This window comes from Mobula hypostoma, chromosome 12, assembly GCF_963921235.1.
Source record: "Mobula hypostoma chromosome 12, sMobHyp1.1, whole genome shotgun sequence".
Classification (NCBI taxonomy): domain Eukaryota; kingdom Metazoa; phylum Chordata; class Chondrichthyes; order Myliobatiformes; family Myliobatidae; genus Mobula; species Mobula hypostoma.
Window position 1 is genome coordinate 74,454,389 of NC_086108.1, and position 27,602 is coordinate 74,481,990.

Below are 27,602 nucleotides of genomic sequence, written 5' to 3' on the forward strand. Positions count from 1 at the left end.
ATAGGCTATTGCACTCTTCCTAACACCATTTTTGAACTCTGCAGCTCATGTCAAGTTGAAGACAAGTTCTCCAAAAGTTCCAGATTCATACCAGAGGACCAACAAGCATCAGCAAGAAACCAAGCTAATAGTATCGCATACTTTCAGCATTCAGCTAATAATAATGCAAGGGGTTTCTTGACAAATTACCCACCTTGTGAAAGATAAGCCTACATTCAAAAAAAAAGTCACCGGGAAAGACACTGTACGTAACGGAAACCGCAAGTAAAGTTGAAATAAAAGATTAATGAGTATGTTACTTTCGTTCTTTGGATAGCCTTGGCAGTAAAGTGGGACTTAGTGTCATGTAATAGGCATCTGGGTTTGGAGTAGGATTTTGAGAGGCAGAGAGAAGCACCTGAACTCTTGTACAAGTATTGAAGCAAAAAATAAAAAACGCAAGCGGATTAGGATCTGTATGAAATGCACTTAATGTTGAATTATGGGATCAACTTATGTAAAGTCTTTGATTTGTAGAAATCTCAATCAAATACCTATCCACCCAATTCAAGTAGCAAAATGGACAGTGCTTAAGTAACTTGAATTTTAGCAACTACAAATTTAAACATCTGGAATAAGCAACAGGCCATCTACAAATGAAACTGAACCCAAATGTTTTGGAATTTGCTCTTGTCTATTGTCCACATTTTGGCCGAGTACCCTTACTACTGGAGAATTGGTGAATTCAGATTTTCATGTAGCTCTAGTTTTATATTTGTACATGGCAATTTCAAATTTTAGAACAGTGCAGGGAAGGAAAACCAAGAAAGCCAGTTATTCCAGCTCTTTGTAACCATCATACTCAGACTTACTGAACACCAAAGTTACTGCACACCCTAAGGCTACAATTTCTAGCAACATACGGCTGCCATATTGAAAAATGTAGTCAGAAACTGAACATATTCAGATGCAAGATAATCCCATATCCTCTACCATTTCAGAGACGTACATTAACTGGCCAAGATCTTTTTTGCCAGATAAAACATCCATTGCATCATTGGCCATAAATATTCCAAACAAACTGGAATAAATCTTATTACTGACTTCCTGGTGACAATAGCAAGCTAAATGATATTTTGTGTTCAAGTTATTACAAGTGTTGTAGGCTGGGGCCAGAAACACTTAAAGCTCAAAGTTTAGGCACCCAAAGCTGTTTGTTAACTGAGACCCAAATTTGCAAATGACATCTTTATTGAAGATTTCCACAATGTTACAAAAAGTTCAAAAAGCCAATCAAAAATACATTATATACAAAAACAGTCCTGTATGTGGAGGAGTATGCCAACCATCTAAATATTAACTCGTACTTTGAGCTTCTGGATCAGATTTCTTTGGTGAAGCAATTTCTTCTGACTGAAAAGAAGAAAAAGTAATTAGTTGCACACAACAGACCACACAAGCCTTTACAGTCAGTCTTACCAGTTTACAAGTTATTGCAAATACAACAGTCATTGCCAGTTGCAAATTCAGTTTTCCACCTGAATTTTCAAATATATACTTTGTATATGTCATGCTTTTGACTCTTGATCAATGAATGTCAAGATTTTCCCTTTCTTCAATGTACAAGTCATGGCTCCAGAGGGGGAAAAAAAATATACACACCATCAAGTGGGAAAGATCTTTTCATTAGATATACAAATCAGATTTAGTTTACCAAAATGCACAGGTAGCATGTTACTAAGTCAATTACCTCCACACCGACATGTTAATTTAATAAGCCCATCCTTCTTGGTAAAATGTAGACAACATTGTACATACAGTATGTTGTACTGAATAGCAATAGCTTAAGAAAAAGTTAATTTTGAGTCAGAATACCCCAAATACAATTACACCACAGTAATACTATAAAGTCAGGTGTCATCTTTGAGATAAAGGTGAGATTAAGGCTTCAGCCAACTACAAAATTTTGTTTTGAAGTATTATTGTTTTGGCATATACCCATTTCAAAACTGTTTTGATTTTCAGATATTGGATCATTATCACAATGTAGTTAGACAACTTTCAATACTGCAATGATTTATGGGTAAATATAAAAATTAAACCAAAGTAATAGGATATGAGAGCAAGAGAAGACAGGTATAAAAATCCAATGGATACAAAAACTCACTTCCATTTTCGCAGGAACTCCATTCTTGTCATGGGCATCACCACAGCCACCATTCACTGAAGACTCCTCCTGCTTCGCTTTTTTAGGATCCTTAGTGTCCCTCTCAGAGTCTTCTGGCTTCCTCTGTAATGAGGACTTGAGAATTGTAAATATTTTTACTTAAACATTCTATACACATCCATACTACCACGTGATTAAGGAACAGTCCAAATTACAAATTGCCGTTTTTTTTCCCTTGCATTTTCTTTCTTTCTTTTTAAATCTTTTTATTGAATAAGTATACAAAAAGGTAAACCATATAAACATTAATACAATGTTAAAATATAATAGAATTCCAGAAGGTATCAATACCAAAAAAATACTACAAACAATGTAATTTAAACATAAAAAACCAAGATAACATAATAGTATACTAAATTTTATATATACATCAATGGAAAAAAAAAGAAAAAAACCCCCAAAAAAAAACCCACCGTGCAACTAACTAAAAGCAAAGCAAAGCAATGGGCTAACTTGAAACCAAACAGAGTTAAACTTAAAATCACGTCCTCAATCCCGACCTCCTTTAAAAACAGTGAAAAAAGACAAGAAGGGTATGTATTACATTAAATGAAAGTATCGAATAAAAGGTCCCCAACCCTTGCATTTTCAATACAGGAACTTTATAGATGCCATGAAAAAAATTTTATTCTACAATTTCACGTTAGTCACACTGTCCTTCAGTTTGTTTTTAACAAATTATTGATTTGGGCAATTTGGTTTTCTGTATTTTTGATAGGAGGGAAGATGTCAAATTCAGGGCTTCACATACAAAGGCAAGTTGTCACAACTATTCAATTACTTAGGTGTGAGCAATAACTCTATTTTACTTTATTAACCAGATTTCCATGAGACTAGACATGGAAAAATTAAAGTACCTCCTTTAACTGAACTGAGGCAATAGGGGGCTGGATGGGACGAACCCTTGACTTATTTCAGGAGCAATGAATCTTCACAGCCAACCTGAAGTACAGATGGGTGTCTTTAAGTGCCTAAAAATGGCATAGTTTTAAAAAAATGAAATTTACTACATCCTCCTCCTCTAGTCTCTCCATATCCATTGGCAAGCTAAAACCCCCTTTTCTAAAACTAGTGTATATTTAAAGGTTGTTTAGCCAGTTTGCCGACAATCCAATTCTTGTGTAACAAACTTGGCTAAAATATACAACCATGGCACAGAAAAGTTACAACAATTCCAAACAGAACAGTTCAAATAATAAACGCACCTTCTTCCTTACTAGGTGAGAGATGTTGGATACAGAATTTGAACTTGATGTAGGTGCTTCACCCGTTTTTCCAGCCTGAATCTACAAAATTCAGACAAGTAATATTAACAATCTACCCAAAGAATTACAGAACATTTGTAGTGAAGATATAGTACAAATACTCACAGCTGATGTTGGAGCACTGTTTGCGATGCCTTCTGTAACCGGAAATGCTGTTGTTCTTGACTAACAAAAGAAATTCATAGTATAAACTGGGGTAAAGCTAATACAGAAAATAAACTTTGTGAAATTAAATGACAAAAAATTGCACTTTAGGAAATAAAGAACAGTAGGATTATTAGGTAAAGTGAACAAATTGCAAATTGTATTGCAATTTAATTACAACTCTAAACAGGATAACATGGCATTTGTAATGGATTCTTTTACAGAACGCAAGAACCACGTAGCGTTTTGGTCTGTACACAGGACAGAATTGTCTGCAAAGAAAATTAGCTTAATGTTGCAACCTTTAAATTGATTAAGAAATGAACATGTTCTCAACTGAAGAGAATCCAAGGCCAAGTCGCTAATATAAATCGTACCAGTTAAATCCAATAATGAACAGTGAACACAAGACTCAAGTGAGACAAATCAAATGATTTCAAACGTAGGCATGGAAAATTGGATTTAAAAAAAAATTATTCAGACACTAGTCGTGTAGAGCCTGCCAGTTAATGAATTGCATACACAAACACTGACCAAGGTTTCCTGAAGTGCTTTAGTTGCTTTCCCATCTTTGGATTCTTCTGCATCTTCAATTTTTGCCTTTATTTCTGGTAACAGCTCTTTAAGTTCTTCAACTTCCTGCTTATCTTCAGAAACTGTCTCATTATCTTTTGCTGGCGATTTGCCTTTCTCTTCTGCTTTTTCAATTCTTTCTGTTAACATAGCTGCAAATAAAGCACAAATCTTGAAGGCCAATACAATTCTTCCCCAACATCACCAAAATCAAGTGGTTGGTAGCCACAAGTTATTCACTCAAACCACAGGTTCCCCAACCAAGGGCAAAAACGACATGAACAGAATTTTCTTGCCTACTGCTATGCCTTTGGTACATCCTCCCTACCAAAAATCTCTGGCTTCAAGTGGGCATTCAACCCTTTAGGAAAAGTGTCAAAGATTTCTCAATGCAACCAGAAGTTTTAAGCTTAGATGGCACACCCTATATCCTGAGAATAGGACCCTTTTCCAATCGTTAACCAGTGTGAACTGCTCTATTTTCTGTTTAAATCACCTCATTTCCTGATGAGTATTGGCCCATGACATCAACAGCATATTCTTCTCCCGACTTTGAGTTGCTCCAGTATTTTGTGTGGATTTCCAATATTGACATAAGCTCTTGTTTATGACCTCCAATTTCACTTTTTTAAATTAACCTTGCTGGTTAATCTCCCAACAGAACAATTCCATCATTCCAACCCTAGAAACAGCTTAATGAACTTTGTATTTGGAATTTATCTGGTAAACTAAAACTGGACACCTCATTAGGCTAGTAACACAATCCTTACTGGAACCATGAAAACCAGCTTCTTTTGACAACAGGGCACAAAATTTAAGTTTGAATGAAAGTTTATTTTCCTTACCTAACCTTTTCTCTATAACACTGAAAGACTCTTTGAAGTGCTTCAGAGAGAAATCATGTTGATTATTAAAACTGTATGCTAGCCCCAGTTGGTAATGGGTCTCCGCCAGCAGCCGGTTGTGTGGATCAAGGTGTTTTTCCTGAATGGTCAGGCATTCATTAAAATCCTCAATAGCTTGTACATAGTTCTCTAGAACAGAAAAAAATTTCAATCAGCAGTTATTATTCTACCCAATGCAATACATGATAAACCTCATGTTCAGCTTGCTCAATGCCAAAATTTTTCCAACACAGACCACAGGTTTTTCAACCTACCAGATTCTATTCCCACTTCACCCAACTTCAGGTAAGCCTGTGCTGCACAGAGTTGTATTTCTTTGGTTTCCTGTCTGAAAATTTGACCAAAATTGAGTAATGTAGATTACAAGTAAACTGATTTGTGCAACAAGTACTCAATTCTTATTCAGAAATAAAATTTAGAAGTCCAAATACTGAAAATTTACCTTTTGAAGATGATTTTTGCCAATTCAAGCATTTCCCAAGCTAACTGCAAATTGTCCACCTCTTCACTTTCACCATCCTGTAACAAATAGTTGATCTTTTAAATTCCAGATTAAAATCTCAGATGGATTTTGTAGATAAAGCATTAAACCCACCTTTTCTGTAGTTTCTTCATTCTCATCGTCACCTTCACTAGCATCTGCTGCATGAGCACCTGGAAATTTTGTAAATTAGGAAGTAGAGCTTAAAATTTGTGATAATAGAAGTTGGTTGTATTATTGGTTGGTCACTTAATTTAGAGAAGTCCTTCAATTAAATTTAATACCTAGACTTTTCTACCCAGGAACTTTGTCCAAAGGATGAAGTGCCAGAATAATACTGAACAAGTACCACAGCCAGTATCTGGAAATGTTTTGACCAATTCTTAATCCCATTTTACAAAAGCTCCCAATGCTGCAGAACAAAACAATATTTAACTATGTAACCCACTAAACTTGTCCCTGGAAATTACAATCTTATGACTTAAGTGTTGGTCTTTGGCCTTTAATCCATTTGAATCACAAGTTAATGCAAAGTTAAAGCCACTTTGAATTAGACTTTTCCACTAAAGGCACAATATACCACACAAATGTTTAAAACAAAAACCATACACCATACAGTGATTTGTGACAAAGTTTGCAACTCCCGTGATGTCAGTTTTATCCCAGCAAATAGTAAACATTTAAAAATACCACTTTCCTCCATGCTCTTCATAGTTAGTATTAAGTAGGAAGTTTTACAAAAGAATGCAAAAGAGTTTAAGAGATTTGTGCCATTTTACCCAATTTGTTAATCGGAACACTTGTCCTTTAGTTTATACCTTCACCCTCATCCATTGGTTCCTCACATCCTGTAGTTCCATCCACTAGCTTGCTATCAGTCTTCTCCGTGACTTTGTTTCCTTCACTGTCGGCACCTTTGATGTTCTCTTGTGCTGGTTTCTCATTCAATTTGTCTTGAACCTTTTGGGTGTCTTTTTCCAAAGGAGGACAGATTTTTCTTTCGAGGTCAATTTTACCACTTTCCACTGATGCATCAGTAATTGCCTTCTCATCCCCATCTTCTGGCGCAATAATCTCTTCAGCCAAAATGTTTCTGTCCTCTGGAAATTTCTCCACATCTTCCTGATGAGAACCCACTTCAGCCATTGGTTCACTTTTACCATCCTTATCGAGGTCATCCAGGGATTCAGTTTCCATCCTTATTTCACTTTGAGTTGTCTGGAGCTCCTTTCCAAGAGTGTTCACTTTATCAGCTTTCTCTGGAGGATTTATTCTTTCTTCATGGTCTACATCCTCATCACTAGAAATGTTTTCAACTTGTACATTGGCTTCAGCTAGTGCTGCATAGACCTGTTCCCTCAATTCTTCCCTCTCTTTTTCTACATGTATTAAGGGAAAAATGCACAAAATTGGAATTCCCAAGACTGGTATGAGCAAATTAAAAAATAGTCACAATTGAAAAGGTGATCAAAGTGGGGAAAAAAACACAGGATGAGACCATTAAGACATAGGAGCAGAATTACACCATTTGGCTAATGAAGTCTGCTCTGAAATTTCACCATGGCTGATCATTCCCCCCCCCCAGCCCTCTCCCCACAACCATTCATTCCCTGACTAATCAAGAATCTATCAATCTCTGCCTTATATATAAAAAAATGATTTGGCCTCCACAGCAACCTGTGGCAACAAATTCACCACTCTTGACTGAAGAAATTATCATCTCCATTCCAAATGGACACCCCTCTATTCTGTGGCTGTGCCCTCTGCTCAGAGACTCCCCACCGAGGAAACATCCTCTACACATCCACTCTATCGAGGCCTTTCAATATGTTTAGATGAGATTCCCCCCCCCTTCTAAATTAATGCTCCTATGACAAGCTTATGACCTTCTTTTGAATCCTCTCCATTATCAGAACACTTGGGAGTATGGTGAGCACCCAAAACTGCTCACAATACTCCAAATTCACCAGTGCCTTCTAAAGCCTTTAGTATTACATCTTTGCTTTTACAGTTCAAGAAAAAGTTTGGGAACCCTTTGCAATTACCCGGTTTCCTGCATTAATTATTCACTGTGGTCTGATCTTTATCCAAGTCACAATAGACACATACAATTTGCCTAAACTAACAACACACAACCAATTGTACTTTTCAGGTCTTTATTGAACACAGGTTAGTCATTCAGTCCAGGCTGAAGAAAGTAAGTGAACTCCTGTATTTAATAAGTGGTAGAACCTCCTGTAGCAACAATAACTTTCAAATATTTCCTGTAGTTGCAGATTAGACTTAAATAGTGAGGAGAAATTTTAGACCATTCCTCCATACAAAACTATTTCAGTTCATCAATATTTCTGGGATACAGGTGTCCCCCACTTTTCAAACGTTCGCTTTACGAAACCTCACTGTTACGAAAGACCTACATTAGTTCCCTGTTTTCGCTAACAGAAGGTGTTTTCACTGTTACGAAAAAAGGCAGCGCGCGATAAAAGGCAGCACGCACCCCGACCAGCTGCTCTCCCCGGATTTGGAACGGCAGTCTAGCCGGCATTGCTTAAACATGTGCCCGTGAGCAGCCGTTTGCAAGATGAGTTCTAAGGTATCGGAAAAGCCTAAAAGAGCTCGTAAGGGTGTTACACTTAGCGTAAAACTAGACATAATTAAGCCTTTCGATCGTGGTCAATGAAGTAAGGACAAAGTGAGTTTGGCTTGGGGAAGTTGACGAAGATGATGTTGAAGAGGTTTTAGCATCCCATGACCAAGCACTGATAGATGAAGAGCTGATGCAATTGGAAGAGGAAAGGATAACAATTGAAACTGAATGAGTAATGATAAGGGTACGTCAGTTTAGGGCATATTTGTAGGATGGTTTGAGTCCGTACAAAGCACTGTATGATCTAAAAAATGCACAAGGCTAAGCAGTCAAGCAAGCCTTCCACATCGGCCACAGCAGACAACAAACCTCGATCTTCGACATCCATGGCGGGCAATCATAGGAGAAGATGAGCTGCCTGCCCTAATGGAAATAGACGACACCCCAGTGTCCCACCACCCCAAACCCCAGGCCGTGGACAGATACCAATTCGCGGAGAATGCTGCAGTAGCCGGGAGACACACAGCACATCTTTAAGAAAAAAGCCGAAATAAACTTGCTAATTATTTAGGTGCCACCCAGCACATAATTGTCGGCCCAGATCAGAGGCAATGCAATCGGCAATCGCCTCTGATCTGGGCCGACATTTACGTGCCGGGTGGCACATAATTAATTAGCATGTTTATTTTGGCTTTTTTCTTAAAAGTGCTGTGTGCCTCCCGGCTACCGCTGTACCCCTGCATGCTTCACTGATCGGTATCGGGTCGCTACCTGGAGGGTGGGGATCACTGCACAACCCCAACCGCCAACTCAGTCTCATCATCATTAGTGTGCTCGGCACTGTCCTCCCGATTCCCGCAAGTGATACTACACTGTACATACATTATTTCTACTTTATATAGGCTGTGTATTTATCATATCATTCCTGCTTTTACTATGTTACTGTTATTTCAGGTTATTTTTTGGGTCTGCGAACGCTCACAAAATTTTCCCATATAAATAAATGGTAATTACTTCTTCGCTTTCCGACATTCCAACTTACGAACTGTTTCATAGGAACACTCTACCTTCGGATGGCGGGGGAAACCTGTACTACACCTCGCATGAACAGCTCTCTTCAGGTCATGCCACAGTATTTCAATTGGGTTAAGGTCTGAATTCTGACACAAATTTTCTTTTTAAACCATTTTGTTGTTTATTTACTTGTGTTCTCTAATCATTATCTTGTTGTATCATCCAACTTCTATTAAGCTTCAGGTGACAGACTGCTACCTTGACATTCACCAGTAAAATGTCTGATACAATTTTGAATTCATTGTTCCTTCAACAACTGGAAGCTGTCCAGACCCTGAGGCAGCAATGCAGCCCCAAACCATGATGCTCCTTCCATCATGTTTCAGTTAGAATGAGATTTTGGTGTTGGTGTACAGTGCCCTTTTCCTCCAAACAGTACGCATTTCTGTTTTCTCCAAACAGTATGCAAGTTCAACATCTGTCTCTTCTGTCCACAGAACATTGTTCCAGAAGCATTGTGGAACATCCAGGTTGTATTTTGAAAATTTGTGCAGCAGTGTTTTCTTTGGAGAGCAGTGGCTTCCTCCGTGGTGTTCTTCATGAGCACCATTCTTGTTCAGTGTTTTTCTTACAGTGGACGCAGAGAGACTTTAGCAAATTTTAGAGATTTCTGTTAGTCTTTTGCTGTTACCTTTGGGTTCTTTTTGAACTCCTTTAGCATTGTTCATTGTGCTCTTGGTGCAATCTTTGCAGGACACCCATTCCTAGGGAAAGTAGCAACAGTACTGAATTTCCTCCATTTGTAGACAATTTCTCTTATTGTGGACTGATGAACACTCAGGTCTTTAGAAATGCTTTTACAGCCTTTTCCAATTTCATGTAACACTACAATTCTTCTAAGGTCCTCTGAAAGTCTGATCGAGGCACAGTGCACATAAACAGATCTATCTTGAGAAGAGCAGGCTCTGTCATTAACCCAACTTTGTCTTTTCTATAGAGCAGGCTACCTCTACAACCCACACCTCTAATATCATCCCTTGATTGGAACATCAGACTCCAAATAGGTTTGTAAAAGGTTTCAGCCTGAAACATTGACTATACTCTTTTCCAGAGACGCTGCCTGGCCTGTTCCTCCAATATTGTGTGTTGCTTGGATTTCCAGGATCTACTGATTTTCTCTTGATTGTGTGGTTATTAGCTTAGGCAGATTTTTAGTCTATTATTGTGGCTTAAATGAAGATCAGACCACAGCTTTGAGTAATTAATGCAAAAAATTTGCAAAGGGTTCACAAACTTTTTGCAACTGTATGCTCCAGTCCTCACAAAATGAATGCTAACATTGCACTTGCCTTTATCACCAGTGACTAAGCCTTCAAATTAACCTTTAGGGAATCCTGCATGAAGAAGCTCACGTCCCTTTGCACCTCAGAATTTTGAATTGTCTCTACATTTATAAAATAGACTATACATATTTATTCTACCAAAATGCATGAACACTTCCCCACACTATTCCATCTGCCACTTCTGTGCTCATTCTCCTAATCTATTCAAGCCTCCTTTGATTCCTCAACACAACCTATCCCTCCAGCTATATTTCATCATATACAAACTTGGCCACAAAACCATCAATTCCATCATCCAAGTCATTGACACACAACATAAAAAGAATCAGTCCCAAAAGACCTCTGTAAAACACTACTAGTCACCAGCAGCCAACCAGAAAAGGCTCCCTTTATTCCCTCTCCTTGCCTCCCACAAATCAGCTAGTGCTCTATCCATGCTAAAAGCTTTCTTGTAATTCCATGGGCTCTTAAATTGTGCAGCAGCCTCATGTGTGGCATCTTGTCAAATGTCTCCTGAATATCCAAGTAAATAACAACAACCAATTCTCCTTTGTCTATCCTGCTTGTTATTTTTTCAAAGAATTCTTTCAGTTTTGTCAGGCAAGATATTCCCTTCAGGAAACAATGATGACTACAACCTACTTTATCATGTGCTTCCAAGTACCCCTAAACCACATTCTTAACAATCAACTCCAACATTTTCTAACCACTGAGGTCAGACTAACTGGCCTATAATTACCCTTCTGCCTCTCCCCCTTCCTGGAGAGTGGAGTGACAATTGCAATTTTCCAGTCCTCCAGAACCATCTAGAATCTAGTGATTCGTGCAAGATCATAACGAATGCCTTCATAATCTCTTTAGCCAGCTCTTTCAGAACCCTGGGGTATATTTCATCTGGTCCGGCTGACTTACCTATCTGCAGACCTTTCAGTTTTCCAAGCACCTTCTCCCTAGTAATGGCAACTTCACTCATTTCTGCCCACGACAATCTTAAACTTCTGGCATACATACTGCTCATCTTCCACAGTGGAGACCGATGTAAAATACGGATTCAGTTTGTCATTTCCTTGTGGCCCCCCACCCCACCCCCTTACTTCCCTTCCAGCATAATTTTCCATTGGTCTTGTATCTATTTGTTGCCTCTTACTCTTTATATCTGAAGAAACTTTTGGTATCCTCTAATATTATTGGCCAGCTTACCTTTGTATTCCATCTCCCCTCCCCAACCTCCCCCCCATATAAAAGTTACCTTCTGTTGGTTTTTAAAAGCTTCCCAATCCTCTAACTTTCCACTAATATTTGCTCTATTATATGCCTTCCTTGGCCTTTATGTTGGCTTTGATTTCTCTTATCAGCCAGTTGCATCGTCCTATTTTTAGAATACTTCTTTGGGATGCATTTATCCTGTGCCTTCCAAATAGCTCCCAGAAATTCCAACCATTACTGCTCTGCTGTCACCCCTGCCAGCAATCACTTCTGATCAACTTTGGCCAGCTTCTCTCATGTCTTTGTAATTCCCTTTAGTCCACTGTAATAGTGATACATCAGACTTTAGCTTCTGTCTCTCAAATTGCAGGGCGAATTCTATCATATTATGATCACTGTTTCTTAAGGGTTCCTTTACCTGTTCTTAGGGAAAGGTACAGAAGAAATGTGGCAAATGTTCAGGGGATATTTGTGTGGAGTGCTCATAGGTATGTTCCAATGAGACAGGGAAGTTATAGTAGGGTACAGGAACCGTGGTGTACAAAGGCTGTAGTAAATCTAGTCAAGAAGAAAAGCTTACAAAAGGTTCAGAGAGCTAGGTAATGTTAGAGATCTAGAAGATTACAAGGCTAACAGGAAGGAGCTTAAGAAGGAAATTAGTAGAATCAGAAGGGGTCATGAGAAGGCCTTGGTGGGCAGGATTAAGGAAAGCCCCAAGGCATTCTAAAAGTATGTGAAGAGCAAGAGGATAAGACATGAAAGAGTAGGACCTATCAAGTGTGATAGTGGTAAAGTGTGTAAAGAACCAGAAGAAATAGCAGAGGTACTTAATGAATACTTTACTTCAGTATTCCCTATGGAAAAGGATCTTGGTGATTATAGTGATGACTTGCAATGATGACTGGCTGTCTACAAGAAGGGTCAGAGCCGTCTATTTCCTGAGGAGACTGAGGTCCTTTAACATCTGTCGGATGATGCTGAGGATGTTCTACGAGTCTGTGGTGGCCAGTGCCATCATGTTTGCTGTTGTGTGCTGGGGCAGCAGGCTGAGAGCAGCAGACACCAACAGAATCAACAAACTCATTCGTAAGGCCAGTGATGTTGTGGGGATGGAACTGGTCTCTCTGACGGTGGTGTCTGAAAAGAGGATGCTGTCCAAGTTGCATGCGATCTTGGTCAATGTCTCCCATCCACTACATAATGTACTGGTTGGGCACAGGAGTACATTCAGCCAGAGACTCATTCCACCGAGATGCAACATAGAGCGTCATAGGAAGTCATTCCTGCCTGTGGCCATCAAACTTTACAACTCCTCCCTTGGAGGGTCAAACACCCTGAGCCAATAGGCTGGTCCTGGACTTATTTCCTGGCATAATTTACATATTACTATTTAACTATTTATGGTTTTATTTATTATTTATGGCTTTATTACTATTATTTATGGTGCAACTGTAACGAAAACCTATTTCCCCGGGATCAATAAAGTATGACTATGATTATGAACTGAAAAGCTTGAGCATGTAGATGTGAAGAGAGAGGATGTGCTAGAGCTTTTGGAAAGCATCAAGTTGGGTAAGTCGCCAGGACCAGATGAGATGTACCCCAGGCTACTCTGGGAGGCAAGGGAGGAGACTGCTGAGCCTCTGGCGATGATCTTTGCATCATCAATGGGGACGGGAGAGGTTCTGGAAGATTGGAGGGTTGTGGATGTTGTTCCCTTATTCAAGAAAGGGAGTAGAGGTAGCCCTGGAAATTATAAACCAGTGAGTCTTACTTCAGTGGTTGGTACGTTGATGGAGAAGATCCTGAGAGGCAGGATTTATGAACATTGAGAGGTATAATATGATGAGGAACAGTCAGCATGGCTTTGTCAAGAGCAGTTCATGCCTTACAAGCCTGATTAATTTTTTTAATTAGGGATGTGACTAAACATATTGAAGGTAGAGCAGTAGATGCAGTGTTTATGGATTTCAGCAAGGCATTTGACAAGGTACCCCATGCAAGGCTCATTGAGAAAGTAAGGAGGCATGGGATCCAAAGGGACATTGCTTTGTGGATCCAGAACTGGCTTGCCCACAGAAGGCAAAGAGTGGTTGTAGACAGGTCATATTCTGCATAGAGGTCAGTGACCAGTGGTGTGCCTCAGGGATCTGTTCTTGGACCCTTACTCATCGTGATTTTTATAAATGACCTGGATGAGGAAGTGGAGGGATGGGTTATTAAGTTTGCTGATGCCAATAGGCTGGTCCTAGACTTATTTCCTGGCATAATTTACATATTACTATTTAATTAAATATGGTGCAACTGTAACAAAAACCAATTTCCCCCAGGGTCAATGAAGTATGACCATGACTATGTATTGTGCTGTAAGTTTTCTTTGCAACTTTTTAAATCAATTCCAGTTCACTGAAACACACACAGTCCAGAATAGGTGATTCCATAGTGTGCTCAACTATGAGCACTAAAAAGTCACCTCGTAGGTATTCTAGAAATTACGACTTTTGGGATTTAGCATCTACCTGATTTTCCCAAACTACCTGCATATTGAAATTCCACCCCCCCCCATGACTATTGTAACATTGCTCTTTTGACATGCATTTTCTATCTCCCTTTGTAATTTCTAGCCACATCTTTACTATTGCTTGCGAGGTCTATACAACTCCCATCAGGGAGTTTTAAAACCTTTGCGTTCCTTAGCTCTATCCACAATGATTCTACACCTTCCAATTCCACGTCACCTGCAAGGATTTGATTTCTTTTTTTAAAAAACCAACAAAGCCACACCACCCCCTCCATGTGCCTGATCTTTCAATACATGTGTATCCTTGCTTGTTAAGCTCCTAGCTATAATCTTTAGAGTCACAAATGAGGCAGATTGATAATAAATTGAGATTAGTCAGCAGTAAGTTTTTGTAGAAACTGACAGGCAAAGTCTATGTAGGTCAACCTACATTTGATTCACTAATACAACCCCACGAAATAAATTTTGGCCAAGCAAGCAAAATTTACATTAACCGTTCAATATTTAAAGTTGATTTAATTATAAAATTGTGCCTGTCATAAATTTTTTTTTTTTATAAATCATTCCACAGAAAAGGAAAGCAAACACTTCTTCTCCAAACTGTGCTCCATGTAGGTCTAGAAACAATGTGCAGCATAAACTAAGCTTAAGTACCAAACTGAAGCAACTTCTAAACGCTCAAAAATAAAATTCTAGGTACTAACCATCTACATTCTCTGCATTTTCTATTTTGGGGCCCTCGGCTGTTGCTGTTTCTTGATCATCTTCATCCTCATCATCATCTTCATCATCAGGAACTCCTTGAAGGGCATTGCCAAGCACACCCCTCTCCATTCTGCAAGAGATTAACTGTATTCTGTAGTTCAGATTCTGTAAGATTTTTCTTTCAAATCCCTTTAACCCAAACTCTCTACATCAAGTTGTAATAATACCAGAAAAAGCTACTGTAACAATCAGACCTACGATTGAGGAACCCAAACAAATGTGACCCATATTCCAAATTGAATCCAGATTCAAACCCAAAGCCTCTAAACTTTCTGCTTATTATCTACTTCATGGCTGATTTTTTTTTTAAATGAACATAATGTTTAAAACTGTTGGGACTATGCTATACAAATTGATGTGGGGAAGAAACGAGTGAAAATCCTTAACAGGCAAAAAATCCACCATGGCTTAAAAAAAATGTATTTTGATTGCTTTTAACCAATGACATGTTTTGGAATGAGATTTTTGTTCCATTTTCTTCCCAAATGTTAGTGATCAGATTGGTCAACTAACCTTGCCAACTCTAGAAGAGCTTTTCCATAACAGAAGTAGGCTTCTCCACATTCATCAGCTATTTCTCCATGTGCAGTACTCCTAGTTGTTTGTAAAAAGGGGAAAAGATCACTTTCAAGCACAAATCAGAACAGCAAACAAACCCAATAAATACACATTAGTAAGATATGTCACAAAAGACAACTTGTACATATATGACCTATTAAGGCACCCGTCTTGAAACCAAAAACCTGAAATGCCATTCTTCATTGGAACTTGCCAGGTTAAGCAAGCTTCAGTTAAGTGGAGCAAGTAAAGTGGAGCAAATTAAGGGTTGCAGTCTTAACACTTAAGTACCAGTAATCTCAAAAAATTCTGCTAGTCTGGCAGTAAAGTCCTAAGCATGCCCAAATAGCAGTTTTACTCTATTCAGGGTCACAAGTTTCAGACAGGCTGTCTACACCTCCTCCTGATTCAGTAAAGTAGCCCTGAATCAAAAACACCAGACATTCTCTCCCCCCCCCCCCCATCAAGTAGAAGATACAAAACCCTTAAAGTAAAACTAGGCTTAAGGACAGCTTCTACCCTGCTGTCTAACTAGGGAACTCTTGAACAATTTCCTAGTGTGACAAGATGAACTCTTCACCCAGTCTCTCTCACTATGGCCTTGCACCTTATTGTCCGTCTGCACTTTCTCTGTAGCTCCAACACTGTTACTACTTTAACTTGGACAACCTCAATGTACTGTTATAATGAACTGATTTTATGGTTGGCATGTAGTTTTTCCAGTGTGCCTCCCTACTTGTGACAATAATAAACCAATTTACGTCCATGAACTACCACAATATACTTACAACAGCCTGCATGCATCCTGAAAGGCATTGACAGCTGCTGCAAAGTCTTCCATTACCATGTGCCTTTTGCCAGCCCCAAGTAACTTCATAGCTTCCACTCCATCAGTTCTATAAAATAAAAGGTGTTGTTAATTAAGCAAATCTGTTTTTGACAAGGATTTACCACTTCCACATGCTTAAAACAAGAATATCTACTTGAAAATTGAGAGAAATATCTATTTTGGCTTTTTAAAAACCCATAATCACAATCTAAAAATAAATGAAACCACAATTACCTTCCCTTAAAAAAAGCAAATCCTAAGGTTCTTAATAGAATTTTTCAGGAGCAATCCATTGTTGATTATCACTGCCTAAATAGTGACCCATTAGAGCAGGGGTTCCCAACTTTTATGCCATGGAGCCTTACTATTAACTGAGGGGTCCATGGACCCCAGATTGGGAACCCCTGCATTAGAGCAGCCCACTGTGATAGAAAGAGAAAAAACTAGACAAGCTTTCATACATTTAAATCCCAATATGCACAATAACCCATGAGTGGTTGACAAGTGTGACACTTGCTAAGGAGGTAACTGTTTAAACTTAAAGCACCTGAACAAAATAGATTTGCATTTGGATCCAACAAGATTTGAGTATTTTCCTGTTCTGAAAAGGCTAAAATGTTGGATAAACCAATTCTGAATCAATGGCTTTCTACTTCAATTCAGAACATTGCTGTATCTTTGTGCCAACATACACAATGCAACTGTAGAACGGAGTGATTACATCTTGTGCATTAGTTTGACAATTTCACAGAATGGGACATTTATGGACCAGGATAACCATTCTGCAAATCTCTCCTGTGATGGCTCACCTTCCCATGCTCATTCGAGCAGACAGTTACAGCATCAAAAATAAACTTCAATAGCATTTCAAAAGATAAGGAATTTTAAAATGTAACGAGCATTTCTGGATCCAGAGAATCCCGAGGCTAATTTCTCACTTCTCTAATCCATCTCCAAATTATTTAAACTATGAAGTAAACTGCCACTGAGAATGGGAAAGCTATTGTATAATTTTAAATCCCATTCGATCACCCACTTCATACTCAAGAGAATTACAGCTCAACCAGTCTTTCCTTCAATAAATAGACAACTTTTGACAACATCCTCAAACTCCTCTGACCCATGTCTCTTATCAGAATCTTTCTGCAACATACCCTTTTGAAGGCAGTGATGGTTTCAACAAACCACTCACTCTGAATTTCAGACCACATAACAAAAAAGAATTGAATTAACACCAGTTGATCCTTTGAGCCTGCTCTGCCATACAACATGAACATAAATAACCTACCTCAATACCATACTTCATGGAAGATAAGGGACTGGAGTGTAGAGGAGTTTCACCAGAATGTTGTGTGGATGGCTTTTGGGAGTCTGGGCTCATTTTCCTTTGAGAAGGCCAAGAGGTGATCTGATTGAAGTTTGCAAGAACTTTACAAGATTACCTATATACTAATAAAACTCTCATGCTGTCTGTCTGTGACCTCCAATTAGTGCAAACGGTGCATTACAGTAGCACTTGATTTGGCTAAATCAAATTAAAATGCGCTAACTTACAGAATGCAGGCAAAGTTCAGGGTTATATATTTGTATAAAATTGCTCATTCGCCAAAATCAACAGGCTCCCTCTTAACCCGCAAGCTGATCCACCATCATGGAAATCGAGACGCGACAGCCCGACGCATGCGCACAGCCAGCCTCAGCAGCGACACCTACCGGAGCAAAAGGGCAGGGCATCTCTATTTTGAAGGGTCACATTCTGCTAATCACCATCAGCATGTGCAGGATTGGGGCAGATCTAACTGCCACCCATCAATAACAGATAATTAAATCTTATTGTAATGACGTATTTCAAGACACGCATAAAACCCTTTGCTGCAGTCAAAGGACAACGGTGACTATATCACGTCTATTTAGGAGAGCGCCAACCACATCAAGAATAGAGAATAACTGTCTCAACTTCACCACACCTTGTTCCCATTCCAACCTCACTCCTTCCGAACGCTCTGCTCTCCACTCCCTCTGCAATAATCCTAACCTATTTAACCTACCGATAAGTGGGGTGCTGTTGTAGTCTGGCGTACTGACCTCTACTTTGCCAAGGCACAGCGATAACTCGCTGATACCTCCTCTTATTTACCCCTTGATCATGACCCCACTAAGGAGCACCAGGTCATTGTCTCACACACCATCACCAATTTTATACACTCAGAGGATCTCCCACCACTGCTACCAACCATATCGTTCCCACATCTCGCACTTCCCACTTCTACCTCCTACCCAAGATCCACAAACCTGCCTGTCCAGGTAGACTCATTGTCTCAGCTTGCTCCTGCCCCACCGAACTCATTTCTGCATATCTCGACACTGTTTTATCCCCCCTGGTTCAATCCCGTTCTACCTATGTTCGTGACACTTCTCACGCTCTGAATTTTTTTTTGATGATTTTAAGTTCCCTGGCCCCCACAGCTTTATCTTTATTTTCACTATGGATATCCAGTCCCTATATACTTCCATCCCCCACCAGGAAGGTCCCAAAGCTCTCCACTTCTTTTTGGATTCCAGACCTTACCAGTTCCCCTCTACCACCACTCTGCTCCGTCTAGCAGAATTAGTCCTCACTCTTAATAATTTCTCCTTTGGCTCCTCCCACTTCCTCCAAACTAAAGGTGTAGTCATGGGCACCCATATGGGTCCCAGCTATGCCTGCCTTTTTGTTGGCTTTGTAGAACAATCCATGTTCCAAGTCTATACGGTTATCTGTCCCCCATTTTTCCTCCACTACATTGACGACTGCATTGGTGCTGCTTCCTGCATGCATGCTGAGCTCATTGACTTCATTAACTTTGCCTCCAGCTTTCACCCTGCCCTCAAATTTACCTAGTCCATTTCCGACACATCCCTCCCCTTTTTTGATCTTTCTGTCTCTATCTCTTGAGACAGCTTATCTACTGATGTCTACTATAAGCCTACAGATTCTCACAGCTACCTGGACTATTCCTCTTCTCAACTTGTCTCTTGCAAAAATGCCATCCCCCTCTCGCAATTCCTCCGTCTCTGCCGCATCTGCTCTCAGGATGAGGCTTTTCATTCCAGGACGAAGGAGATATTCTTTTTTGAAAGAAAGGGGCTTCCCTTCCTCCACCATGAACTCTGCTCTCAAACGCATCTCTCCAATTTCACGCACATCCGCTCTCACCCCATCCTCCACTAGCAATAGGGTTCCCCTTGTCCTCACCTACCACCCCACCAGCCTCCGGGTCCAACATATAATGCTCTGTAACTTCCGCCACCTCCAACGGGATCCCACCACTAAGCACATCTCCCTCCACCCCCGCTTTCCGCAGAGATTGCTCCCTACACGACTCCCTTGTCCAATCATCCCCCTCATTCCTTCCCACCGATCTCCCTCCCGGCACTTATCCTTGTAAGCGGAACAAGTGCTACACATGCCCTTACACTTCCTCCCTCACCACCATTCAGGGCCCCAGACAGTCCTTCCAAGTGAGACGACACTTCACCTATGAGTCAGCTGGGGTGATTTTCTGTGTCCGGTGCTCCCGACGTCGCCTTCTATATATTGGCAAGACCCGACACAGGCTGGGAGACGGTTACGCTGAACACCTACGCTCTGTCCGCCAGAGAAAGCAGGATCTTCCCGTGGCCACACATTTTAATTCCACGTCCCATTCCCATTCTGATATGTCTATCCTTGGCCTCCCTCCTCTATTGTCAAGATGAAGCCACATTCAGGTCAGAAGAACAACACCTTATTTTCCGTCTGGGTAGCCTCCAACCTGATGGCATGAATATTGACTTCTCTAACTTTGGTTAATGCCCCACCTCCCCTTCGTACCCCATCCGTGATTTTTCTCTCTCTCTCTCCCGGCCCCCCTTCTCCCTCTGTCCCTCTCACTACACTCCTTGCCCATCCTCTGGGCTTTCCCCTTCCTTTCTCCCTAGGCCTCCCATCCCATGATCCTCTCATATCCTTTTTGCCGATCAACTTTCCAGCTCTTAGCTCCATCCTTCCCCCTCACGTCTTCTCCTATCATTTCGGATCACCCCTCCCCCTCTCAAATCTCTTACTATCTCTTCTTTCAGTTAGTCCTGGCAAAGGGTCGCGGCCTGAAACGTCAACTATATCTCTTCCTATAGATGCTGCCTGGCCTGCTGCATTCACCAGCAATTTTTATGTGTGTTGCTTGAAATTCCAGCATCTGCAGATTTCCTTGTGTTTGCGTTTCAAGAATAATCAGCATCCTTTGGTGTTATTGCTTCGTATCTTCTATTCAGCATTAGGGTAAAAAAAAATGGTCAGCCTAATTATGCTGTGTGGAAAGGGAAGGGGGACATTATGGTCAAGAGATGATGCCAAACGTCATCAGGAAGTGGCAAGAAGGAGAGAACAAGAATCGAATGAGGCCAAGGCTGCACGACTCCAGGATCAGAGAGTCAGGACAAAAAAAGATGAGAGAAGAAGAGACAGAGGAGGAGAGGCATGCAGATCTCCAGAATCAGAGACAAACAACAAACAGTAGAAGAGATGGAGACGGGGGATGAAAGGGCTGTGCGTCTCCAGAATGACGAGAGGCACAAGCGTGGCAGATAAACCAGAAATGATGCCGTCAAGTGTCCGTTAAATTAGGAGCAGCTATATTTGCTTTGCCACGCGTTGTTCTTCTTTAATAAACTGAAGTTTTCTACTTCAGTTTCCAAAGCAAAGCGATACCAATAGCATTCAGGAAAATTTAATGTTCATTCCGGTCACATCAGACTGCACTACCCTTCTCTCAAAGGGTGCCCCAACGGGTCACCCCGTTGTCTCGTTAAGGTATATAGATAGGGTATAGAGCCAAACATTTTCCATGGGTATTAAAAACAAGCTGATACAAGCTTAAAGCAAGGGACAATAGATTCACACTGAAGAGTATATGATTCATTATAGCATTTTTTCCCTCCAGTCCAGACACTCACTTTAACAGACAACTCAGTAATACAAAATGCTGGTGGAACTCAGCAGGTCAGATAGCATTTACAGAAAGGGGTCAGTGTTTCAGCTGAGACCCTTCAGCAGGACATGCCCACTCTTTATTCCTTTACACTGATGCTGCCCGACCTGCTAAGTTCCTCCAGCATTTTGTGTGTTACTCTGGATTTCTAGCATCTGCTTTTATAACAGACATCTCAGGCTCCATGCTGTTATGCCAGGAACTCACATGAACCAGTGCGCTGAGATGCAGGCAATAATACAGACCCACAGTACCCACTCCATTCTCCTTGGAATCTGTCACTTCCCCAACAACAGTTTCCCCAACAAATGCTACACACATGAATAATAAGAGACAAGGTGTAAAGAAAATTTCAAATGTCACAGGTTGAAGTTTAGTCATGAAACAGCACTAGCTAGGCTAGGATTTTTTCCTTTGGGAAGGAGGAATTCAGAGAAAATGATTATATAAAATCATAAAAGACAGAAGAGCTAAACCTTAGCAGACGAGAGCGCTAAGCCTGGAAGGGTCTTCAGACAGCAGTTGAAGGGATTACAAAGACAGTTAACATTGGCCAATCTTGCCTTCACTAGTGATGCTCTATCTCAAAAAAAAATTCAAGGGCCAAGCAGGATCTATTTTCCAAGCATGGAGATTGACAACACTGTCAAAAAGGAAACAGTTTAAATTAGCTAGATGAACAGTTGAATTCCTGCAACCAACAAGCCTACAATGGATTTAATATATATTTTTTTTAAATTAGGACGTGAGCACTTCCTGCCCATTCCTGGTTTCTAAGCTGCTGGTGCACTTCCACCTTGAAATACTGCAGTTCCTTAGGTGAAGCAACTCCAAAAACTATGCTGAGGCAAGTTGCAGGATTTAGACTTAGTAGTGACAAAAGAACAGGAAGACGCATATTCAAGGCAGGAGTTTGTGCTGCTAGAACAGTTCCACTACACGCTGCCCTTTGTCCTCCTGGGTTACAAAGAGCTTAGAGATGCTTTCGTAGCAGTCAGGCAAATGACCAATGCACTTTGAGATGGTATACACTGCAGCCAAAGCACAATGGCATAGAGTGAATTTTTAGAAAGGTCGATAGAGGCTATGATGCAAACATATTGAAGCATTGTGGAGCTACATGCACCTAGACAGATGGAGACTATGCCGCCATGTGCACCAACATGCATGTTTATTTGGGGTTTTGAGTTTAAGGGCCACAAAGTAATGTTACAGCTCTATAAAACTCTAATTAGACCACAATTAGAATGTTGTGTTCAGAATTGGTGCCTCATTATAGAAGGAGGTAGAAAATTTAGGCAGGGCACAGAGAGAGATTACCAGGGTGCTATTTGGAGTAGAGGGCATGTCTTATGAAGACAAGTTGAGTAAGCTAGGGCTTTTCTCTTTGGAGCAAAGGAAGATGAAGAGGTTACTTAAAGGTGCAGGTGACACGAGGCATAGTTCAAGTGGGTAGCCAGTATTTATTCCTCAGAGCAGAAATGGCTTAATACAAGGGGAGATAATTTTAAGGTGATCAGAGGAAAGTACATTGGGGGAGGAGAGAGAAATGTCAGAGGCAAATTCTTTTTCTTTGCACAGTAGCAGGTGCATGAAACACCCAATCAAGATGTTAAAACAATGGAGATCTATGTAGGAGGGAACGGCTAGATGGATATCAGAGCAAGCTAAAAGGTTGGCATAACACCTTGGGCCAAAAGGCCTGTACTGTGCTGTAATATTCTATGTTCTACATACAATTTGTTCCTTACAGATGCAGAAGCTTTTCTATCAAGTCATCCATGTCAAGTTACCGTCAGTGATGTTCATAGAACACTTATTTAATGTTTTGCAAAACAAATACAAAATTAATACAGGTCTTGTATTAATTAATACTGTCCCCAGAGTGTTTCCCGTGGCTGAGGCGTCTACAATCAGGGCCAATCTCAAAGCAAGGGGTTCAGCTATTAATGACTGTTCTTCATCTCAAGACAATGAATTATTGCAACTCTATCCAAGAAGACCCTAGAAGAAAATTCAATGCAGATAATTTTTTTCCCCTTTAAGTATCAAGAACCTGAAGAGATTTGGAGACTGATGAGAAAAGTGTTGCTGGTGTAAAACAAAAAACAGCCATATTCTTTTTGAGTGAAGTGCTGGCATAAAGGCTGCCGTACTGCTTCTACTTCTCCAAGTTACTTTGGTTGATCAATATTCAAGGTCTTGCTTCAAGGAGACACTGAATGCTTGTTTCTGAAAACGTAAAAATTGGGTATTGAATCTTTATAAAATCACGAATTCAGACATTATGGAATTTCAGTCATTGAGCAAGATGAGACTTATCCAATGACATCCCAAAGAGTTTCCACAACCTACACAAAAATGAGAACCAACCGAGATTGATCTTGGAGTAGGTTAAAAATTCAGCACAACATCAAGGGCCAAAGGACCTGCACTGAGCTATAATGTTCCAAAATGGTTAAACCCAGACTGCAGGAACTTTCTTTCACCATCTTTTGCAATATACAGGACTGCATTTTCACTAAAACTTCTTTACTACCATACATCACAAGGCACCTTGCTGTCAAAGTGTCAACTGCACTTTGTTCTTTTGTCCATCTTTGGACCAAGCCTATCAAGTCTGAAACTGAATGCTGCTTAAAAAAAAACAACAACCTCAAAGGATAATGAGCTAGATTGTTTTTGGACTGGTTTAAGAGGCATTTGACCTTCTTTTCACGCTAAAATCTTCTACTATAACTTTTAATGACCATCTAGAACCATGGAAATTCTATCCAGACCATAGAAATATGAAGGTAACATCTAAACAATAAATACACTACTCCAGACAACTGTCTGGCTAAACCAAATGAAGGCGCTGAATATTGACCTGCCTAAACTACAGTCTACAAAGCCCATTTGGTTGCCCCCATTATGCAGTAATTTATTCCATTTTATTGGTGGTGGAGCAGAATGCACACATCAGCATACCCCGTTCTAAATTCATCTAGTCCTTAAGGCAAAGTAATACCCAGAAAGAATAAACATTTTGCATATAGTTGCAAGGAAAAGTTTGTGAACCCTTTGCAATTACCTGGTTTTCTGCATTAATTACTCAAAATGTGGTCTGATCTTCATCAGAATTAGACTAATAGATAAACAATATGCCTAAACTACTAACACAAAAATAATTGTACTTTTCACATCTTTATTGAACACATTGTTTATTCATTCAGTCCAGGCTGGAAGTAGTATTAACGCTTATATTTAATAACTGGCAGAACCTCCTTTGAAGTTCAAAGTAAAACTTATTATCAGAGTACATGCATGTCACCACATACAACCCTGAGATTTTTTTTAACGTTAGCAGCAATAACCTTGGCGAGGAGGAAATTTAGACCATTCCTCTTGTTTCAATTCATCAATATTTCTAGGATACCTTGTATAAACTGCCCTCTTCAGGCCATGCCACAGCATCTCAATTGGGTTTAGGTCCAAACTGACTTGGCCATTCCAAAACACAATTTTTTTTTTCTTTTTAAATTATTCTGTTGCTGATTTACTCTTGTGTTTTGAACCTTTGTCTTGTTGCATCACTCAACTTCTATTAAGCTTCAGGTGACAGACAACTACCCTGACATTTTCCTGTCAATACTATTTTGAATTCGTTATTTCCTCAACAATTGCAAGCAGTCCAGGCCCCGAGGTAGCAATGCAGCCCCAAATCATGATGTTCCTTCCACCATGCTTCAGAGTAGGGATGAGGTTTTGGTGTTGGTGAGCAGGGCCCTTGTTCCTCCAAACATAGAAGTGTACATTTCTGCCAAAAAGTGCACCTCCTATTTCACTTGTCCAGAGAACATTGTTCCAGAAGCATTATGGAACATCCAGGTGGTCTTCTGCAAACTTGAGATGTGCAGCAATGTGTTTTTTTTAAAAAAAAGAAGAGGGCAGTAGTTTCTTCCATGGTGTCATTCTATGAACACCATTCTTGTTCAGTATTTTTCTTATAGGGGACACACGAACAGAGACTTCAGCAAATTCTACAGATTTCTGCAGGTCTTTTGTTGTTACCCTTGGGTTCTTTTTGAACTCCTTCATTGTGTTCTTGATGTGATCTTTGCAGGATGCCCACTCCTAGGGAGAACAGCAACAGTACTGAATTTCTAACGTTTGCGCATCATTAGCTTAGGCAGATTGTCTATTATTGCGACTCAGATGGAAAAAAAACTACATTTTATGAGTAATTAATGTAGAAAATCAGGTAGTTGCGAAGCGTTCACAAACTTTCTTGCAACTGTAAAAGAAAAATAGTAACCTTGTGAAACCTCAACCACTAACTATTGCTACAGTAACATTAGAGTATGCAGACGTTGGAATCGACAGTAAAACAAACAGCTGGAGTAAATGATTGTCAGACGGGGGAGGGAAGGAAGTAGCGATGCTTTGAGTTAAGGCCTCACATCAGAATCAAAACGTGGAGACTTCAGTCCAGTCACCAATTCAACTTCGATATTATGATATTGGGGAATTGTAATTCTAAATGCAATCACTATGCAACCTCGCTATAGAATTTTTTTAAAAAAACTACTGCAAAGCCACTTACCAGTCCCTGTAGAGGCATAACGAAGGCAGTGTTCAAAATGCAATTGAATTCCACGATGGTAGTGCATCGCCTTCTAACAGGTCAGAAACTACAATATCCATATTGGATCACTCACAGATGCAACCAATCAAACTTAGAGCGGATTCAACTGCCAGTTTCACGAGGGGGGAAAAAAACTTTCAAGCGCAAATGATAACAATTCGTTTGCTCGTGATTTGAATGTTCGGAATAATCATTGCCAATCGCCCGAAACAATATCACGCCGACTTCCACAAACCCATTTTTTAAGTTTACGAGATTACACCGCGGCTAGCGAGACGATAATCGGGACGCGTTTTCCGGACAAAACAAAAAAGTGTCAGTCATCCGGAATTAAACTGGGAGGACAGGGATAATAAACGGGGACTTGCACAGTGCGGCAACCCAGCAGAAGCGGTGCATTTACCGGACTGCTGTTCGAACCGTGACCGTGACTCCGAGCTGGTTGCAAGCGGAATACGGTGGGCGCCTGGAAAGATAAAGAGAGCGCGCGTCCTACCGACGCAGCCCGGGGCGGCGAGGCGAGGCGAGGCGAGGCGAGGCAGGACAGAACCGGACCGGGCCGGGCCAGGGCTGCGTACTCCCCCCTTCACTCACTCACTCACTCACCCTTCGGCACTGCCCGCGATGCTGGACGTGGAGGCGCTCGGTTCCTGATCCGCCATTTCAAACGCTCCTTCAGGATCCTATACGCTTGCCGCCTATAAATTAAAACGAATCCGCAGGAGCCGAACGAGAAGAATATAAACCGAGCCAACAAATTACTCCGGATATTTCACTGGATTTCTAACCCCTTCGGTTCAAAATATGGCAGCGGAAAAAAAGGGCTCTTGTTCCCGCTTTTTATTTACCCCACCTTACATCACTTCCGGTTACCTTTCACCTCGGCGCGACTGGCGGGAAAATTAACCCTAGCAGATTGAGGTTCATTTATTCGCGCACTGAAACGTTCGCTGTGGTAACGTGGCAGCAAAAATGGGAGTAATATGTTCATTATCTTCAGAATAGGATATCACTTGTTAAATAGGGCTGCGACAATGATGCAAAAGTTGCTTGTGGAAGTAAAAACGAAAATGAGAGACATAGATACAATGAGCAAAAAAATAGGATGATAAAATTATTAACAATGAGTGGTTGGTAAAGTTAAGACATAAAACCAAGAAATGCTTTATAAGTAAATAAGCATAAAGAATCTTAAGAGAGTAGAGCTAAAGATGCTGGAAATAAATAATAAGACAAAGTCGAATTTATTGTCACATGCTTAAGTACGCGTATACACCGGTGCAAATGAAAACCTACTTTCAACAGCATCATAGGTAAAGAGCTTCGGTATAGATTCCCAGACCTTTTTGGTTTACCCTCTTGACTCCCAGACCATACGCACAGCACCCAATCCGGCCATTGCATAAAAACTAAACAGTGAAATAAACTAGGAGTTTTGCAAACTCAAAGTGGTGGCAAATAATTGCAAGAATTATTTACATTTATTTAAAGCTGCAAATAACATTTAATTACCGTAGAAACAATTTTCATCAACAATTTTAGAGTGTACATTAGCAGTCCAGCTATTCA

General features: G+C 40.3%; 2 protein-coding genes across 4 annotated transcripts in view; one reads left to right on the top strand and one right to left on the bottom strand.

The window, feature by feature from the left end:
- Positions 1-766, top strand: part of LOC134354536 (uncharacterized) — a 35,509-nt gene extending 34,743 nt beyond the window's left edge. The window contains exon 12 of the mRNA XM_063063454.1: positions 45-766. Coding sequence (XP_062919524.1) covers positions 45-59 — 15 coding nt within the window. The 3' untranslated portion in view covers positions 60-766. The remainder of the gene's footprint in view (positions 1-44) is intronic.
- A 430-nt stretch (positions 767-1,196) lies between these two features.
- Positions 1,197-26,896, bottom strand: nasp (nuclear autoantigenic sperm protein (histone-binding)). Of its 3 annotated transcripts, none has more exons than XM_063064414.1 (13): positions 25,992-26,552; positions 16,357-16,464; positions 15,524-15,604; positions 14,950-15,080; positions 5,689-5,747; positions 5,536-5,612; positions 5,348-5,421; positions 5,034-5,222; positions 4,150-4,340; positions 3,577-3,636; positions 3,412-3,492; positions 2,147-2,281; positions 1,197-1,392 (listed from the first exon to the last, which is right to left on the bottom strand). In XM_063064414.1, exons 2-13 carry the CDS (start codon positions 16,443-16,445, stop codon positions 1,336-1,338), a joined length of 1,224 nt encoding a protein of 407 aa, XP_062920484.1. In that variant the 5' UTR covers positions 16,446-16,464; positions 25,992-26,552; the 3' UTR covers positions 1,197-1,335. The 3 variants fall into 3 exon arrangements, with proteins under 3 accessions (XP_062920484.1, XP_062920483.1, XP_062920482.1); XM_063064413.1 differs by lacking the exon at positions 25,992-26,552 and adding an exon at positions 26,640-26,896 and having other exon boundaries at positions 1,198-1,392; positions 2,147-2,269; XM_063064412.1 differs by lacking the exon at positions 25,992-26,552 and adding an exon at positions 26,640-26,896 and having other exon boundaries at positions 1,198-1,392.
- Between the last annotated feature and the right edge of the window lie 706 nt (positions 26,897-27,602).

Coding starts and splice junctions, on each gene's coding strand:
- nasp (XM_063064412.1), bottom strand. CDS start 26,695: ATGGCGGATCAGGAACCGAGCGCCTCCACGTCCAGCATCGCGGGCAGT. Junction 5,748..14,949: donor AAATGCAGAGAATGTAGATG/GTTAGTACCTAG, acceptor CAAAATTTCCAG/GTGCTCATGCAGCAGATGCT. Junction 2,282..3,411: donor CTCACCTAGTAAGGAAGAAG/GTGCGTTTATTA, acceptor ACAATTCTCAAG/TCCTCATTACAGAGGAAGCC.